Source organism: Acipenser ruthenus, chromosome 3 (assembly GCF_902713425.1).
Source record: "Acipenser ruthenus chromosome 3, fAciRut3.2 maternal haplotype, whole genome shotgun sequence".
Taxonomy (NCBI): Eukaryota; Metazoa; Chordata; class Actinopteri; order Acipenseriformes; family Acipenseridae; genus Acipenser; species Acipenser ruthenus.
In genome coordinates this window covers 51807592-51828365 of record NC_081191.1, presented here as the reverse complement: position 1 = coordinate 51828365, position 20774 = coordinate 51807592, and the positions used below count along the sequence as shown (strand labels likewise).

The 20774-nt window shown below is 35.7% G+C and overlaps 1 protein-coding gene across 2 annotated transcripts in view; it reads right to left on the bottom strand.

The window, feature by feature from the left end:
* Nucleotides 1–2695: 2695 nt before the first annotated feature.
* Nucleotides 2696–20774, bottom strand: part of zbtb10 (zinc finger and BTB domain containing 10) — a 59869-nt gene continuing 41790 nt past the window's right edge. The window contains exons 3-5 of one of the 2 annotated variants that reach the window (XM_059013623.1): nucleotides 9799–9882; nucleotides 3978–4153; nucleotides 2696–3375 (exon numbers count right to left, since the gene is read on the bottom strand). In XM_059013623.1, coding sequence (XP_058869606.1) covers nucleotides 2989–3375; nucleotides 3978–4153; nucleotides 9799–9882 — 647 coding nt within the window. In that variant the 3' untranslated portion in view covers nucleotides 2696–2988. The remainder of the gene's footprint in view (nucleotides 3376–3977; nucleotides 4154–9798; nucleotides 9883–20774) is intronic. The other variant, XM_059013632.1, reaches the window with a different exon arrangement.

Here is a 20774-nt window from a genome sequence, read left to right as displayed (position 1 = left end):
AGGAAGCAGTCATTTGTCATTTCCACCATTTCAATTTTGTCCGTCGTGCTCCCCACCAGGCTCTCCCATTTTATACGGGGGAAGTTGAAATCCCCCATTAGTATGGCTTCTCCTTTGCTACACGCATTTCGAATGTCATTGTTTAACAGATTATTTTGCTCAGCGTCTGTATTTGGCGGTCTATAGCACGCTCCTAGTATTATGCCCTTTGAATTTTTGTCCATTATTCTGACCCATATTGATTCAGCGTTGTTTTCTTTGTCCAGATTTAACACCTGGGCTTCACGACTATTTCTTATGTATAGCGCTACCCCTCCGCCTCTCCTGTTCTGCCTGTCTTTCCTATACAGTGTGTACCCACTAATATTATATTCATCGCCATCACTCTCAGACAACCAGGTTTCTGTAACACCTATCACATCGTAGTTACTTATTAGTGCAGTAGCTTTAAGTTCTAACATTTTGTTTCTGAGACTTCTAGCATTAAGATAAATACATTTAATAGTTGTCTTACCTGAGTTTTTGCCTTTGTTTTGATGTGGTCTCCCTTCTGTTTTTTTGTTTTCTCCCCCCTTCCTTTCTAGTTTAAATGCTTCTGGACCTCCTCAAGGATCCTTTCTCTATGCTGCTGTGTACTACATACCCATATTCAATATAGAGATAAAAACACTTTTTTTATTTTTTAACAATGAAAACAAAAACGATGCTAATAACAATAATAATCAGTAAACAGTAATTATCAAATAAAAATCTAACATCAAAACGTGTGCCATTATCGACTTGCTTTGTGCCATTTATTGAAATGTTCAATAGAACAGAACCCGGGGTTGCCTTCGCAACCACTGCACATTTTTCTTTTGTCTTTTCTTTTGTTTTCATTTTCGTAGCAGACCCTGCACCTTTTTTGCGGTCTCTGTTTCCCTTGTGTTGGAGGGATAGTCACAAATGCATGTACACAGCTACTTTGCGCAGGCATTGTGATGGATCTGACTGCCACACTGCCTGTACCTAGTGCTGTGTTTTGATAGTATTTCTTCACAGCACTGCCATTTCAAACCAAACAGCTTCCCGTTTGCAGCTGGCTTACCTGTAAAGTAGGTGCATACTCTTTTGTTTGTACAGCTTGTACTGTTCTTGGCTCCACATCCACTTCATCATCATCACTGTTGAGTGATAACTGTCGCTTGTATTGAAATCCTCTGAACCAACTTCACTCCCGTTGCTCATTATAGAAAGACCATGTACGTTGCCATGTTTCGCTTTCGCTAAAAACTATATAAACTACAACTAAACAAGTAAACAAAAAATAATAATATATATATACTTGTAAAGTTGAATGGCTTCCCGCAGTATATCTCAGTTTTCTAAACACCCACAGGTAGATTGGAATCGCTACATGACACGCAATTTGATACAAATGTCACCTGACCCTCCCGACTTTCATTGCACATTCCACAGTACTAGCACTGCCTTAGAGAATGAAACCTGAAACGCTAGACTGAGAAACCGATCATAGAATAGAATGGGAAACTTGACGTATGCAGGTACCACATGGTACTGTAAGTGGGTTTTCGTTTGATGTACGTGCGTACGTCATGGTGTTAAAGTGGATAATCCATCAAGACAGTGTTAGGAACCCAGAATTGTGTTTAAAGTTATACTGTAAACATAGAAGCTTTGTCACAATTTGTAATTAGGAATACTTTTTTTATTTTACTTTTAGCAAACAATATGAAATGCTAAACTGAAATTGCAAGCCCTTTTGTAGTGTTATGTTTAAAAAATAATACATTGCATACAACGTATAATGAATTACTGTACTCGCTAGTCGTCCTATATTTTAATTCTTTCTGTACATTGTCGACTTTCAACCTTGGGAAATACGTTGTTGTTGACAACAAGCACATTTGTTACTTCTTGGTGCTCACAGCTGCATGGTAAGTGAAAATAAATGATGAATTTAAAAAGCATAAACGTTTTTGGTTTGTTTTTTTCTATGTCCAAAGTAGCCTAGTTTGACACATTTGGGGCTACCCTGATAATAATTCTAACTCAGATCGGTAGTTCAAAGTAATCTCACTTTGACATGAAGGGATTGTCAGACCTTCTGGTTTCGGACCTTCATCTTCAGATTGGCTTTGGTTAAAGTGAATTTTCTGCATCGCGATGGGGTCATGCGCAAGACAACCCCAAGCCGAAACACGAAAAGATTTTGGGGTTCTAAAAATGTCAATTGGGGTCCTGGGAAATGTTGGTTCTGTTTGACTCGATTCTGTTTGGCTTACATAAATGAAACATAAATAGGGCCATAATACACAAAAAATCCACAAATAGATTGTTGGGTCCAAAATTAACACAGAACAATGTATAAAAAGGTGCACATTTTCCATTTAATATATTCAAAGTCTGTCAACATAAGACATCTCACAGGGGACAAAAATTAAATATTGTGAGCTCTTTGTGCCCCAGTAATACTAAAAGCATTTGCGCTACAATGCAATACAATATATATATATATATATATATATATATATATATATATATATATATATATATATATATATATATATATATATACACATATATATATATATATATATATACACATATATATATATATATATACACATATATATATATATATATATATATATATATATATATATATATATATATATATATATTTTAAATTTGCAAATTATATTTAACAGTGACAAGTAGCAATGGACAGTTTTTTTTTGGATCAAATCTTTTAACAAACATCAAACATTAAAGAAAAAAAATTATACTGTTTAATACGTCCATAATATCTGTATTTCTTAAAATAAATAGAACAATTAATTTCTTTTAAGATGATTGGCCTATCATGAATTAAAAATGCATGTATACACCCGATTCAAATTAATTACATCACCAAAATCCTGACTTTTCTTTCCTCTTTTTCCAGTGGGCCCACGATTCCAGTGTCCAACTCTTAATCCTGTGCATTTATTTTGAAGGCCCTTTGTTCAGCATATCTCCCTCAAAGCTTGTCTTGAAAATGTAACCACGATCAGTGTTAGCACTTTTATCATCGAAATTGACAGACATGTCGCCGGCATCAGCTTTGTCCCAGGGAGACTGGTCATTCTCAATCTGCTCTTCACCTTCATCCCCAAGGTCTTCCTCACCCCCCTCAATTTCCTCATAGTCCTCTTCTCTGGAGAACTCTAGATCCTGCATCTGGTCCAACCCCTCTTGTGAACCTTGATGCGAGTCTGCACAGTCTACACACACTCCATAGCGCCGAGACCCATGCCTGATCCCAACACTGGCTGCTAGCATAAAGATCTTCTTACAAACCATGCATTTGTATTTTTTGTCCTTCTTGTGTACCTGAAATAGAAAGTTATTAGATATAACTGATATAAATACAGATTATTTATTAAACATTTCTGTTGTATGTTCTACGTGTATATATTGGTATCAAATCGGATAAAACACGAGACATGGGAAATGACTGTAAAGAAAAGGACTATAACTTGATTTTGTTCAAATATTTCAGCAGAACGTATTAAAATGTTTCACCAAATTATTTTCATTTTAAATTAAACAGACTCAAGGGTCAAGCCACCATGGATATTAGAGACTTTTACAACACTGACTATCATCTTGAATTGCATCAACCACCCATCCATGGTTATCCCAGGATTGTATCTAAAAATAGTTGTTTGATGCAATACAGGGCATGCCCTGGTACTGTAAAAGGCTCTAATAAAATCCATCTCATCCTAGAAGGGTATACCAACTCCTGATTTATTTTTGTTTTTGTAGTATTTATTAACTCATGAATCCTTTAGTTCATCTGTGTGTGTGTGTGTGTGTGTTTGGGTGGTGTGGGTATCTGTATGCATGATGACACCTAGTTACATTGTTAGGTTGTGCTTAAATACATATCTTTCAAGGTTTTTACAAGCTATGGAATTTGAACAACTCACCAGGGAATGTCTCTTCACGTGTTCTCGTCGGGTGAACAGTTTTCCGCATATGTCACAACTAAAAGAACGCACTCCTGAATGTATGATCAGATGCCTCTTTAGTGTTCGTCTGTGTTTGGCGATGTAATTACAATGAGGACATTTCAGCTTGTTTACAGCTGAAGCTGAAGATTCATCTAGACAAAAAGATAAAAAAAAATATTGTGAGACACTTTGCGACAGTTCACTGTCTTTAGTTTTTTTTCCCTTAATATTTTATGGTGTATGCACTCATGTGGTTCTATTTCTCCGCTACGGAGTTGATTTTTTCACAAAATCTGCCTACTTGGCTTTAAGATCCTGAGTACCGGCCCTGCACAACCTTCATCGTTCCATTCAAATCATGTGACAATGTGACCTTTCAACCCCTACATACTCTCTATACCCATAACCACTCAATGATTGAAGACACCATAAAATAGTAGGGGAAATACAATAATTAAAAAGACATTTGAAGGTACTAAATGCACTTTCTACAAGTAGTTTCTCAAATTGACAGAGTGCAAATATTTTAACAGTCCATTCAATGATAGCCTTTTCACACTTGCACAACCGAGCCGAGCCAAGCCGCGCCCACCCATCGCGGCTCTGGTGTGTTCACACTACTGTTCAAAGTAGAAGCTGCACTGTGGAATGTGACGTCAAATTCAGTGGACACAGGCGCACAGAGGAGTGGTGTGGATTTGTTTTGAGAATGGATCATGAGGTCGTACTGTCCGAAACGGTAAAGTCTACCAAAAGATTTCACAGGAATTGAGAAATACGCAGGGCTACTAATTTTCCACGATCACAGAATCGCGGACAGAAATCGCGGAATTAGGCAATGGGAACGGAATTGGCATTTTGGGAATGGAATTCTGCTTTGCAACAGCACCTTAAAAAAATAAATAAATAAATACGCTGTTATTCTCCTTTTAAAAAAATGGTTTGCTTTGAAAACTACACTACCCAGAAGCCCAGCGATGAAGCTTGTATAAAACGTTTGTGTATGTTTATTTGGATCATTGGATAATGAGAAAACAGGTGGTTTTGTGGGTGTTACGCTGATGGACCATGTCTCTGCTGCGGCGCTGCCTGTGTGCTGTGTGAGTCGAGTTGTTTAAAAAAGCATCTAGCTGTTTTGTGAGAGTTCTGTTCTGTGGAATAATTTTGGAGTTGTATATACAGAAACGTGAAAAGTACCAGAAAAAAAAAAAAAACGATCGTCAACCCCCCCCCCCCCATTAAAAAAACGTATGTATTCATTTATTTAGTTATTATCGCAAATCTGTTACTCCGTCACCCGTTCAACACAAGGAAACGACACGGTGGTTGAAGTGAAACCTTTAGTTTTATAACTTATTATTTTTTTTACTTGTGTTGCTATAACATGGCTTTCTTTACTCTAGCTACTGTAGTATGAACAGAAAATGGTGAAAATTGTAAATTCAACAATGAGTGGATCAATAAAGCGCTATTTATTTTACCAACTGTACCGAACGCAAAGCCAATGCGTTTATTGTGCAATGAATGTGTCAGTAGTTAAGGAATACAATATCAAACCAAACAAGGAGCTTTCGGAAATACGTATCCAGAGGGCACAGTAGTTAGAAGCTCAAAAGTAGACTGATCTCTTCTTAACAGTTATACTATTAATATGTCACATACATTTTAAAATGTTTGTAATGATACTCTGTTAAATGTTCACACTGTTTTATTATTAAAGTACTATTCATATGGTAAAATGTGTAAGTCTTGTTCAATGAACATGAAGTTATGTAATATTTATTATTGCTTAAAAATGTGCACAATAAAATACTCTGGCCTGCCTACTCCTAACTTTTTTCCAATCTAGCCCCCTTTATTTGTTGACTGGCCACAGCAGAACATAAGAACATACATTGTTACTAGTGGACGGCTTTAACCCTTTGCTGCCGACACGCTCTAATTTTGTAACTATTGTTACGATGACGAAACATGATATATCTCAGCCGTCCAATCAACTATCTTCTTTTTTTGTTTCATTGGGTCATAGCCATGGCTACGGTAAATATCCCCAATAATTCGTTTAGGGCTGCGGTGGGTGTGGCTTTTTTTTATTTGAGTTTCATTTTAGAATCTGCCATTTTCTGACTTCAATGGAAAATTGTATTGACACTCATCCGTTTGAAACATCTATATCTCCCGTTCTACAAACCCCAAAGTGCTGATCTGTAACTCATCCGAAAGCTAAGAACTTTTTACTTTCGCCTCCGTCCAGAGAAACCTCTGGACGGAGGCGAAAGTAAATACGACATCCATCTGATCTCTAGCTAGCTAACTTAGCATATTTGCTGTTTCAATGTTATTTTTTCATTATTTTGTTTATTATTATTAGTGTACTTCGTTTCTGTGTGTGTAAACAATGTAGAAGTATTTAGCTGTAGTCATTGCTTTTATTTTATTTATTTATTTTACCCTATACAGTATTCGTAAGTTTCTTAAAAAAAAAAAAAAGAAAAATAATAATAATAAATATAATCAACATCTTGTGTGACATACATATTAAGACCTCTACACATAAATAAATAGCTTTAATCACAAACGGAATTATATTACATTTCCAGGTTTCTTCAGTTTCACTTTGTCTACATCCGCCATTTCGGCTCTTTTATGCACTACATTACATTGCATTACAAAACCTTATGTACCTCTGCAACTGTACAAGCAATTTCAATACTGACTAAATATTTGAAATCCTCAAAAAATTGCACATCTCCCATATACTCAAACTTTTTTTCTACATCTTTTGGAAATATATTATTATTAATATTTCAATATTTTTTTTTTGTTGATAAAACAAAATCTATAAAAACACCCTACAACAAAAAAACATGTTATCATTGGAAAGGTCTACTCAATACCTTTCTGTTGATATCTTGGGTTTTAATTTGTGATTGATGGTTATTAAAACTACAAGCGCTAAAATAGAAAGTTGTTGGATACATGCACAATTTATATTCATTCCTAAAACTACAGTATCTCTGGGAAAAATAAAAAAAATTAAAAAATAATAAAAATCAATAGATTTTTACTGTAAAAATGTTATTTATGTTCAAATTACATTGTTAATTCTTAATAAATTGGTAAAAATGGAAAAAACGGAACTGGTCATTTTTGAAAAATGGAAATAAACGGAATTGGTCATTTTGAAAAATGGAATTTGCCATTCCCAAGAATGGAAAATCAGGAGCCCTAAATACGGGACTAAACCGCAGTGCCAGTGCTTAATTTGTAAAGAAAGTGGTGCCGGGGTGCAAGCAGTGACAATAATACCGACCCTAAGAAGCGCATATTCAAAATCGTGACATGTTTATTTGAAAGAGTATTGTACGTACTAGTGTTAGATGTGTACATTCACATATTCTACAATGAAATTATTAAAGGCAACCGCAGGACAAATAATAAATAAATAAATAAATAAAAACGTTTATAGCTTAATGGTTTAAAAAAACAACCAAATTAAAAGGCATTCAGGAGGATTCCAGAAGGGCATTGATAAAAATAAATAAATAAATAAATAATAATAATAAAAAAAATACCCCAACACGAACATTGGTTTGACCCACAGTCTGCACTATTATCAGCAATATGTATGGAACAGAAGCCGCTGGTAGATTACAAAAACGATTAATTAAACTTAGGCTAGGCTGTTGTTAACTTAGTATGTTTTTATTCTCTATTAATTAAATTATATTAATTGAAAAAGGCAACAGAGAACCAGATTGTTATTTTTTATTGTTTTGGTTTAATATAATATAGCAGGCCAATGATCCTATTGAAGTAGGCTACAATATATTTTTTTCATTAAAAAGTTGTCGTTGAAATAATGTTCAGCTTTCATATTGTGTTGTGTACTACTCATTTAATCAAACCAAGTAGTGTAAGAAGTTGCTTGTATCGTTCATGATGTTTTTCAAATCAAGTAAGCTTAATCGTGTATAAAAAACGACAATAGAGTTGCAGCCAGTGTCATCTTACTTAAAGGCACTCAAGCTGAAATCGTAAAGTAATTTAAAAGTAGGCTACAAACGTGGCAGCGGACTGTCTCTCTTTAGCACGCACACAAGAACTTGCAGACTTGATGCAACTGTGTTGAGAATTAAAAAAAAAAAAAAAAAAAAAGCATTTTCTGAGATTTTTAACTAGAGGTACCGTGAATATGACTCTGCATGCCCAGAGGTTTCGGGGCTGTGCACCGGCACAAATTAAGTACTGTGTAGCGCGAAACAGTGTTGTGGAAAAAAAACCCATAATAATAGTAATTCTTGTTTGTATTTGTTTTTCACATGTTGCTGAATGCAAATACAAACCGAATAATTTAATTTGATATTATTAGTTAGATTAACTATTATTACTAATAATAACTTTAAAACATTACAGATAGTACGTGAAAAATGTCAGTAAACACTTCAGAAAAATAGATTTAAAAGTAGGCCTATTAAAAACAAAATCTAAAAAGTAACATTTAAAGATATTTTTCTTTACAACTTGTTTTTATACATGCAATGTTAATATACGGCATTTTTTAAAAATGACCACATTGAATGTGATTCAGATACTTTGCACATTTCCAATGTATGTATCTTATTTTTTATTTATTTTTTTCTGTTAACGACTGGTTTATAAAGGAACCAAAAAATAACATGTGCAATTACGGATCACTTTATTCATTAGAAAAAATACATGGCATACAAACAGCAGTAGATCTTGCAGTTAACACACAGTAAGTTTTTTTGTTTTGTGTCTGCTTTAAATGATACCTGTCAGCATTAAACAATTTAAAGGAGAAATACCTTATATAAAAAAAAAATAAAAAAAAAAGGTGGCAAAGCTTAAAGAATGCTGTAATATGTAAACTCAGGTTCATTCCCCACGTGGGACTGCACATCGAACTGCGTCCATCAAATCATAATATTGACCTTTTTTGCGGTCTGACACGCTTTATTGTTATGATCTTTATTTTCTTTTTGTAATCCTGTTTTATTTTTTTACAGCACTGTTTCGTGCTGTGGTTTAGACCCGTATTTCTGAATTCCTGTGAAAACTTTTGGTAGACTTTACTGTTTCGTGCAGTATGAGTTAACCCCGCCCCCAGCCAGAGTTTCACGGTTCCAGCCCGGCTTGGCTCGACAAATGACAAGTGTGAAACTAGCCATACCGTGAGGGCTCGGCTCAGCTGTGCAAGTGTGAGAAAGCTGTAAGAGTCAAACTATATAGCTTGATTGTGAATTTAACAATGACACAATAAATATATTCTAATTCTGAATCTTCATTTTCTTCTGACTAGACCATTTTTGTAAGTAAAATGAACAAATACCCCACCCAGTCATTTTACATTGGTCTTGCTGATTTTATTTCTAAATAGGTGACAATTCTGACTATCTAATATGGTATAGGCCTACCAAAATATTTAGTGAACAAATGACACCCCCCCCCCCCAGTCCTTTGTCATACATATCATGGATACATTTTGGACTTAGGAGACTGCTTGCTTATCATTTGCATACATCTGAAGAGTGGCTGCTTATCTGTACCACTGCCATTGTCATACTGTTTGATCACTAACAACTAACTATTCAGAGAAACCAGATAGATATTTACTGTAGTAAGCAAGAGATCGAAGTGGTGTAAAACAGGCAACAACTTAGGTCAGAATATAGTTTGTATTTAAACTATTAATTCTTGTCTTTTATTGGAACTTTTAGGTGATTCTCCAGTCAAATTTTTCTAATTAGATTTAATGAGATTTTAAATGCTTCACCGTTTTCCCAGTTGAATCTTTCATTTTTAATTTCTCGAGGCTGTGTTTCTTGTAACAAGCTGTACTGGATCTGGTTTGTTAATTCTGTAGGAAGAAAAAAAATGAATGGTTATTATTGCTGAAAAAAAGAATAATAAAAGAATACATTTGGCAGAACTTTAATGGGCTCTTGCATCTTATCTAGGAAAATCTAGAGAATATTTTATTTAGATTTTAAGCACAATTTTACTTTAAGTCCCCTGCTCCAATATGATCTAATGCAGCGGTTCTCAAACTGTGGTACACGTACCCTCAGCGTTTTTGCATTTTCATAAGACTTGCCATACTTAGACAAAGCTTTAAAATGCATTGGGAATTCCTTTTAATTTATGGTGTGAAATGGCATGTGATGCTAGTTTCAGAAACAAAGAGAGTGTTGCAAGACAATCATGCAGCTGCGGGATGTTTATTGCAAACCTCCAAGAGGTACCAACGGGAAGAAAGATACAGAGTCAAAGACGTACAGAGCCCTCGCCACCAATCACCGAACAGCAGAAATGTATTAGATTTAAGTCGTCTGTTTTTCATTTTTTCATTTTCAGCTACTTTCCAAAAATGCTTGGGTGTTTGTCAAAATATGTATAGCACTCAACAATACTTGCACATTAAAGTTGTACTTTCTTTTGTTTTGCTGTCCTCCACAACTAATTCCTTATAGTCACAGGCACATTCTTCCAGGGTTGTTGTGTGTAGGCATTTTTTTTTACATATTGCCACAATTTGCACTTCTGTTTTGAATCCTCCATATCTTAACTGTAATACAGCTTTTAAATCCCACGAACAAGTCTCCATTCGTAATTGTAATCTAGTTTTAAATCTTGCAAGCAAAGTCACAAATACAAATGTAGGAATTTGCTGCCACTCAGTAGTTGGTTTAAGTATTCAGAATGAATTAATGATAGATACAAGTCAGGATGGAGACGAATATAATATTAGTGGGTACACACTGTATGAGGCGGAGGGGTAGCGCTATACATAAGAAATAGTCTTGAAGCCCAGGTGTTAAATGTGGACAAATTAAACAATGCCAAATCAATATAGGTCAGAATAATGGACAAAAATTCAAAGGGCATAATAATAGGAGCATGCTATGGACCGCCAAATTCAGACGCCGAGCAAAATAATCTGTTATACAATGACATTCGAAATGCGTGTAGAAAAGGAGAAGCCTTACTAATGGGGGATTTCAACTTCCTCCATATAAAATGGGAGAACCCGGTGGGGAGCAAATTGAAATGGTGGAAATGACAAATGACTGCTTCCTAACGCAATTTGTCAAGGCACAGACTAGAGGGGAAGCATGCCTTGATTTAGTCTTTTCAAATAATGAAGACAGAATAACTAAAACAGAGGTCAGAGCGCCATTGGCAAACTCAGACCACAACATGGCCTCATTTGAAGTGTTTTTTAAAACCCCAAAAGTAATGACTAAAGCTAAGGTTTACAATTTTAGAGAAGCAACCTGTGAAGGTATGAAACAGAGACTAACAGAAGTAGATTGGAGTAAAATAGAGAAAACATCCACGGAAAAAGGATGGCTGTTTTTTTAAAATGTAGTACTAGAGGTGCAAAACAATTGCATCCCAAAAGTAGACAAATCTAAATCTAAAACAAAATGACCAAAATGGTTTAATAGATCAATTAAAAAAAAGTATGCAGCGAAAAAAGGCACTTTACAGAGCGTTTAAAAGGGACCAAAAACAAAGTACACAGAAAGAGTACTTGGAACTGCAAACACAAGTCAAAAAGGAAGTTAGAAAGGCCAAGAGAGAGATAGAAATCAATACTGCTAAGGGGGCTAAAATCAATTTCAAAATGTTTTTCCAATATTATAACAGCAAGAGAACATTCAAAGAGGAGGTTAAATGTCTAAGAGACACAAATGGCAAAATCATAGACGAAAGAAAAAAAAATAGCAAATATATTAAATGATCATTTTCACAGGTTTTTACAAAGGAAGACACAGACAACATGCCCCACGTCGACCTGTTCCTATCCACTTTTAAATAACTTTAGCATAACAGAGGCAGAAGTGTTAAAGGGACTAGGAGCTCTTAAAATAAACAAATCCCCTGGGTCGGATGAGATCCTCCCAATAGTACTCAAAGAAATGAAAGAACGAAATGAATGCAACATCGACAATGGATAATTGAAAAGCATACGACATGGTTTATTTAGATTTCCAGAAAGCTTTTGACAAAGTCCCGCATAAAAGATTAATTCTCAAACTGAACGCAGTAGGGATTCAAGGAAATGCATGCACATGGATTAGGGAGTGGTTAACATGTAGAAAACAGAAAGTACTGATTAGAGGAGAAACCTCAAAATGGAGCGAGGTAACCAGTGGTGTACCACAGGGATCAGTAGTAGGTCATCTGCTATTCCTAATCTACATTAATGATTTTGATTCTGGTATAGTAAGCAAACTTGTTAACTTTGCAGATGACACAAAAATAGGAGTGGCAAACACTGTTGCAGCAGCAAAGGTCATTCAAAATGATCTAGACAGCATTCAGAATTGGGCAGACACATGGCAAATGACATTTAATAGAGAAGTATTGCACGCAGGCAATACAAATGTGCATTATAAATATCATATGGGAGATACTGAAATTGAAGAAGGGAACTATGAAAAAGACCTAGGAGTTTATGTTGACTCGGAAATGTCTTTATCTAGACAATGTGGGGAAGCTATAAAAAAGGCCAACAAGATGCTTGGATATATTGCGAGAAGTGTTGAATTTAAATCAAGGGAAGTAATGTTAAAACTTTACAATGCATTAGTAAGACCTCACCTAGAATATTGTGTTCAGTTCTGGTCACCTCGTTACAAAAAGGATATTGCTGCTCTAGAAAGAGTGCAAAGAAGAGCAACCAGAATTATCCCGGGTTTAAAAGGCATGTCGTATGCAGAAAGGCTAAAAGAATTTAATCTATTCAGTCTTGAACAAAGAAGACTAGGCGGTGATCTGATTCAAGCATTCAAAATCCTAAAAGGTATAGACAATGTCGACCCAGGGGACTTTTTTGACCTGAAAAAAGAAACAAAGGACCAGGGGTCACAAACGGAGATTAGATAAAGGGGCATTCAGAACAGAAAATAGGAGGCACTTTTTTTACACAGAGAATTGTGAGAGTATGGAACCAACTCCCCAGTAATGTTGTTGAAGCTGACACCCTGGGATCCTTCAAGCTGCTTGATGAGATTCTGGGATCAATAAGCTACTAACAACCAAACGAGCAAGATGGGCTGAATGGCCTCCTCTCATTTGTAAACTTTTTTATGTTCTTATGACATTGCCCAGCTGCATTGGGAAAGGTGTTTTTCTTTGTAGTAGTAGGTTTTTGTTGGGAAAGTGGTGAAGTCAACTATTTTAAAAACCTTGTGAGGATGCGTGACTGATAAGCTACTGATTATTTAACTAGCTGACAGTCACGCATCCTTACTAAACTTGTGCAGACTGTGGCCGAGGGGTAATAAAATAATTAACAGCTAATTAACCCCTCGGCCAGAATATATAAACCTCCAGCTGTCCGTGCTAAAGCGGAGAGTGTACAGAGGAGAGTAAGGGAGAGCGAGCAAGGAGAGCGGTATTAAAATAGAAACAATTGCTATATATATATATATATATATATATATATATATATATAGAAGTATACTTGTTTTGTTATTGTTTATTTGTTTGGCCAACGTGTCCTTTTGTTTCTGTCTTTTGTGTTTGTTCAAATCGTTTGTTTTGTTCATTTAATAAAATAGCTGCGTGCTGTAGTGCTCAGTTTCACCACCACCATCCATTGCCTTTGTTTACTGTTACTCCTTCCTGGTCCGTGACGTCATCACGGCAACAGCTCGGCCACACAGCGCCATTACGACAGCGGACAGTGGACAGGGGACTCAAAGTTCTTTATCTACAATTCTACAATTCCAGGACTGATAATCAGCACATAATCTAAAATACTTAAAATAATTAGTTGTATTGTTTTTTTTCTCCTTATTTTGTTTTTAAAACTTTATATTTATTGGGTTTAAAAAAAATAACAAAAAATCACTGTGTCATTTCTGTCTGTGTGTGTTTGCTTGCTTGCTTGCTTGCTTGCCAGGCAGAGCTAACTTTGTAAGATCCTAACAAGAGTAACTACTGTACTAGCATATAACAAAAAAATAAAAAAATATATTTAAAGTTAGTTTCACTTCTGTTTGTGTTCATTTTAGTTTCTTTCCCCCCTTTTTTTAAGTTGTTTCTCCTCAGGAGAAAATAGAGACACTGCGTGCGATGTGAAACTACATCAGCAGTACATGTTGAATATTCTTTCAATATGTTTTGTTTGTTTTTTTTTTTTTTTTTTTTAGGACGTATCATTCTTGGCTGTAACGTTAGTCAATATTATTATTTAGCTGTTTTAATTTATTTTAACTCGGTAATTATTAGGGTGTTTTTTTTTTACTTTGCGTATATGTGTGTAAAGAAGAGAGAGAGGCATGATTTAGCTGCAAGTTAGTTATTATTATTTAGCCATGTATTTTATCATGATTTACTTTATTTGTGTATTATTTAGCCATTAATATTTTATTTTGTTTGTGCAAAGAACAGTGACGCATTATTTAGTTGTAGTTATTATTAATCAGCCATGTATTTTATTATTAGTTTACTTTATTTTATTTTGTTGTCAGTTTAATTTTTCTGTGTGTGGAAAAAAAGATTGAGAATTGTTTATTAATATTAATTGGTATTTTAATGTTTTGTGTAGGTGTGTGTAAGCCAGAAGATGGATGGAGACAAGCAGTTCCAGCATCTGTTTCAGTCTCTGAAGAGAAGGGCCCTGACTTGATTTATTATAGTTTTGAAAATAAACATCTTAAATCTTAATTTTGTCAAAGTTTATTTTACCTTGTAATTTGCATCTATTTAAATAAATAAATAAATAAATAAATAAATAAATAAATAAATAAATAAAAATAATATATAAATATATATACAGTGTACAAAACATTAGGAACACCTGCTCTTTCCATGAAATAGACTGACAAGGTGAATCCAGGTGAAAGCTATGATCCCTTATTGATGTAACCTGTTAAATCCACTTCAATCAGTGTAGGTGAAGGGGAGACAGCTTAAAGAAGGATTTTTAAGCCTTGACACAATTGAGACATGGATTGTGTATGTGTGACATTCAGAGGGTAAATGGGCAAGACAAAAGATTTAAGTGCTTTTGAACGGGGTATGGTAGTGGGTGCCAGGCATGCCGGTTCGAGTGTGTCAAGAACTGCAACGCTGCTGGGTTTTTCACGCTCAACAGTTTCCTGTGTGTATCAAGGATGGTCCACCACCCAAAGGACATCCAGCCAACAGTAGGCCAGTGGTCAAAAACGGCTTATTGATGAAAGAGGCCAAAGAAGGCTGACACAAATTATGCAGAGCAACAGACGGGCTACAGTTAGTCAACTGACAGTACAGTACAACATTGGTGCCGAAAGACCCATAAAAGAATGCACAACTCGTCGTACCTTGACACGAATGGGGTATGGCAGCCGACGACCTAACAGAGTTCCACTTCTTTCAGCAAAACAGAAGAACTGTTTGGACTGCCTCCAACTTTTTGTCCTGTCAAAATAATACTCTAGTGCCTGCACAGGGCAGAGCGTATGGAGCTGCCGCTCCCTGTCAGACTGGAAAGGAGGTGGATGGAAAGCCTCTAATTCCACAGACTGGTTGACATTTCTTGACACAGGGGTTGTACTGACAGACTGAAGAATTACAAACGTAATACCGATCCACAAAAAGGGAGAAAAAAAACGAACCAGGTAACTACAGCTCCGTGAAGTTGCCCCCCCTACAATCAGCACAAACGATGAGTCATATATCATTTGTTTGTGCCGGTTTGTGCCGTTGTAACAAACATTTGCGCTGCTATAGTTTTTAAGATATTAACGATTATTTTTTTAGGGCAGTGACGTCACTTAGCCCCCCTACAATGTCGGAAATGAATCAAACTTGTCGCATTCGTTTGTGCCGTTGAAACAAACGTTTTTGCTATTATTGTTTATGAGATATTAACAATATTATTTTAGGGTAGTGACGTCACTCAGCCCCCCTACAATGTCGGAAATGAATCAAACTTGTCGCATTCGTTTGTGCTACGTTTGTGCCGGTTTGTGCCGTTGAAACAAACGTTTTTGCTATTATTGTTTCGGAGATATTAACAATATTATTTTAGGGCAGTGACGTCACTCAGCCCCCCTACAATGCCAGAATTGAACCAAACTTGTCTTATTCGTTTGTGCCGTTGAAACAAACGTTTTTGCTATTATTGTTTCCGAGATATTAACAATATTATTTTAGGGCAGTGACGTCATTCAGCCCCCCTACAATGCCGGAATTGAACCAAACTTGTCGCATTTGTTTGTGCTACGTTTGTGCTGATCACTGCTGCAAAATGAATGTTAGTGCTGTTTTCCTTCAATATTTATTCACGATTCTTTTAGAGCGAGTGAGGTCACAGTCCCCCTATAATAATGGGTTTAAACCAAATATGGGTAATTCGTTTGTGCTGCGTTACTGCTGCAAAATTAACGTTACTGCTGCTTTCCTTCAGTTTGTATTGACACTTCTTCGATAAGAATATGTCACTCGGTAAGCAACGCTGCTTACACAAGTGAATACTAACAAAATAAATATGAATAGCAATAGAAGAAAGTCCAGTCTTTCTTTCATCACTGGCATAGCTTTATTCCGGTCAGAGCGAGATCCTAACACAATTTTTAGGAAAGTATAGAAAAAGTGTGTCCTCTTATTCACTTACTGTTTCGCAGTGTAATGAATCTGAAACAAGTGTACACTGAGGATGCATAGACAATGTTGCGATATTTTTGCTTTTTTGTGCATCTCAAAATTTTCAAGTTCTACTTATTATTCAGTCCTCTTGCCTTAAGTGTGTGTACATTATGAACACTGATATTCCGTGAAAAACCCCAATATGTACAATTACTTCCCTAGTGCTGTTTACACTCCCCTTCTACTCTGGAAACACATCACTAACCACCTGACCTAGCAATAACGAATGGAATTATTATTATTATTATTATTATTATTATTATTATTATTATTATTATTATTATTATTATTAACAGTATGTACAAAACAATAAGGCATCTTATAACAATAGTAGTATTACAGTATGGGGTCTAGGATTAATTATTTTTTTTAAACAAATCAGTTCAAGTAAAAGTCTACAAATTAAAAAAAATATAAAAGTTTTTCAGCACTATTGCTTTACATATTTTCAATGAGCTGATTATAGAGGTAAGTCATTAAAACAAAACAAAAAAAAAATATATATATATATATATATATATATATATATATATATACACAGGTGGGACGATTCTGTTATTGTAAAGGGGCTGTGACGTTGTCACACGAAAAATCATCCCCGAACCCAGCCACCCCCCCACCGAAGCCAAGTGGAAACTATTTTAAAGACAATTAAAGACAGTAAGTTTACCTTTGGTATTATAGTAAATAAACAAGATACAATAATGGTAAACAATGTCCCCGATATTTTCTTACCTTTGTTAAACTGATTAACCCTTTGCAGTCCATTTATTAAGGTCCAATTTATTTTCACACGCGCAGTTAATCTTAGACACGCTGTTTAAAAGTATTTTTTTTTCACAGTCAAACGGGTTTAAAAGGCCCTGCATATCAACAAAGCACTCACTAGGCATCTCCAGCCCCGCCCCACCCTTTCGTTCGCTATCGCTTTCACATATGCTAAGAAATAAATAATAATAATAATAATAATAGTCGTACATACCGATCAATCATCTCCTGATCACTCGTTTTATCACCAAACTCCTCAATAATGCGATCCAAGTCATTATTTTATTACTATAACATCTCAAAAAAGCTCTGCAAATGTCCATGATAGTCTCTGTGCGCTGATGCAGTATCAGCCAGCTTGTTTCCTTATGACCGCCCATATGGGATGCCAGGGGCAGGTATGACTATTCATGAGATGCGCCTTTTTTTTTTTTTTTTTTTTTTTTATCGGCTTGTCTCGGCTCCTGTCGCTCCCACTCGGCCATTGAATGGTTTTCTCTGCTTTTTCCGGAGAAAAAACGACTAGAAATCCGTTTTTTTGCGTTTTTTTGATGATGTCGGACAGGGTCCGACAATGGACCGCAAAGGGTTAAAGGCACCAGCAAAAATGGGTACTTGCTCAAAAGTAAGATTTCAAATAATTTTTGACAGATTCTATAGAAAACTAAAGTACTTTTGTGGTACTTGCCGTGTGTACTTCTCTGGTACTGTAGTACTTTTTTAGTATGCCTTTAAACCTTTGTAATGCTGGTCCTATTACAGAAGGTGCTGGTTCTGTCATTGTATTGTGTATAAAGTGTTGTTTAATACTTGGCACTTTTCATCCGAATTACTGCAAGAACCAAGCAGCAGCACAACCACGTGCCTCAAAGACATGAAGCTGAAAACTCAGTTTTACAATGTATGCTTTATTCTGTAAGAAAATTTACTATTTTTCAGTTACTTTTGTAACTGTTGAACACCTACAGACTATAATAAAACATTACTTTCACTCGCAGTTTTTCGCTATTATTACCTCAAGAAGACACTAGACAAAATATTAAAACAGAAGCCCTTTTTATTAAATTAAATTAAAATTGGAGCACTTTCTACAACAAGGACTATCTATACAGGTAGGACGGACTGCACTTAAACAGAAAGGGAACCAATCTACTCGGAGAAAGGATCCTTCAGGAGGTCCAGAAGCATTTAAACTAGAAAGGAAGGAGGAAGAAAACAAAAAAACAGAAGGGAGACCACATCTAAACAAGGGCAACAACTCAGGTAAGACAACTATTAAATGTATTTATCTTAATGCTAGAAGTCTCAGAAACAAAATGTTAGAACTTGAAGCTACTGCACTAACAAGTAACTACGATGTGATAGGTGTTACAGAAACTTGGTTGTCTGAGAGTGATGGAGACGAATATAATATTAGTGGGTACACACTGTATAGGAAAGACAGGCAGGACAGAAGAGGCGGAGGGGTAGCGCTATACATAAGAAATAGTCTTGAAGCCCAGGTGTTAAATCTGGACAAAAAAAACAATGCAGAATCAATATGGGTCAGAATAATGGACACAAATTCAAAGGGCATAATAATAGGAGCATGCTATAGACCGCCAAATTCAGACACTGAGCAAAATAATCTGTTGTACAATGACATTCGAAATGCGTGTAGAAAAGGAGAAGCCATACTAATGGGGGATATCAACTTCCCCTCTATAAAATGGGAAAACCCAATGGGGGGCACGACGGACGAAATTGCAATGGTGGAAATGACAAATGACTGCTTCCTAACGCAATTTGTCAAGGCACCGACTAGAGTCTTTTCAAATAATGAAGACAGAATAATTAAAACAGAGGTCAGAGAGCCATTGGCAAACTCAGACCACAACATGGTCTCATTTGAAATATTTTTTAAAACCCCAAAAGTAATGACTAAAGCTAAGGTTTACAATTTTAGAGAAGCAAACTGTGAAGGTATGAAACAGAGACTAACAGAAGTAGATTGGAGTAAAATAGAGAAAACATCCACAGAAAAAGGATGGCTGTTTTTTTAAAATGTAGTACTAGAGGTGCAAAACAATTGCATCCCAAAAGTAGACAAATCTAAATCTAAAACAAAATGGCCAAAATGGTTTAGTAGATCAATTAAAAAAAATATTCAGCGAAAAAAGGCACTTTACAGAGCGTTTAAAAGGGACCAAAAACAAAGCACACAGAAAGAGTACTTGGAACTGCAAACACAAGTCAAAAAGGAAGTTAGAAAGGCCAAGAGAGAGATAGAAATCAATATTGCTAAGGGGGCTAAAACCAATTCCAAAATGTTTTTCCAATATTATAACAGCAAGAGAACATTCAAAGAGGAGGTTAAATGTCTAAGAGACACAAATGGCAAAATCATAGATGAAGAAAAAAAATAGAAAAAAAAAAGAAATAAATAGCAAATATATTAACCCTTTGCAGTCCATTTATTAATTGCGCGTCAGGCGTGTTAGGTCCACTTTATTTTCACACGCGCAGTTAATTTTAGACGCGCTGTTTAAAAGTATTTTTTTTCCACAGTCAAACGGGTTTAAAAGGCCCTGCATATCAACAAAGCACTCACTAGGCATCTCCAGCCCCGCCCCACCTTTCGTTCGCTATCACTTTCACATATGCAAAGAAATAAATAATAATAATAATAATAATAATAATAATAATAATAGTCGTACATACCGATCAATCATCTCCTGATCACTCGTTTTGTCACCAAACTTCTCAATAATGCAATCCAAGTCATTATTTTATTACTATAACATCTCAAAAAAGCTCTGCAAATGTCCGTGATAGTCTCTGTGCGCTGATTCAGTAGCAGCCAGTTTGTTTCCTTATGACCGCCTCTATGTGATGCCAGGGGCATGTATGACTATTCATGAGATACGCCTTTTAATTTTTTTTTTTTTTTTTTTCTTAATCGGCTTGTCTCAGCTCCTGTCGCTCCCACTCGGCCATTGAATGGTTTTCTCTGCTTTTTCCGGAGAAAAAACGACTAGAAACCCGTTTTTTGCGTCTTTTTGATGATGTCGGACAGGGTCCGACAATGGACCGGATAGGAATAATTGCAATGTCGGACCAGGTCCGACAATGGACCGCAAAGGGTTAAATGATTACTTTTCACAGGTTTTTACAAAGGAGGACACGGACAACATGCCCCACATGTCGACCTGTTCCTATCCAATTTTAAATAACTTTTGCATAACAGAGGCAGAAGTGTTAAAAGTACTATTGAGATCCTCCCAATAGTACTCAAAGAAATGAAAGAAGTTATTTACAAGCCGCTAACCAAGATCATGCAACAGTTTCTTGACACAG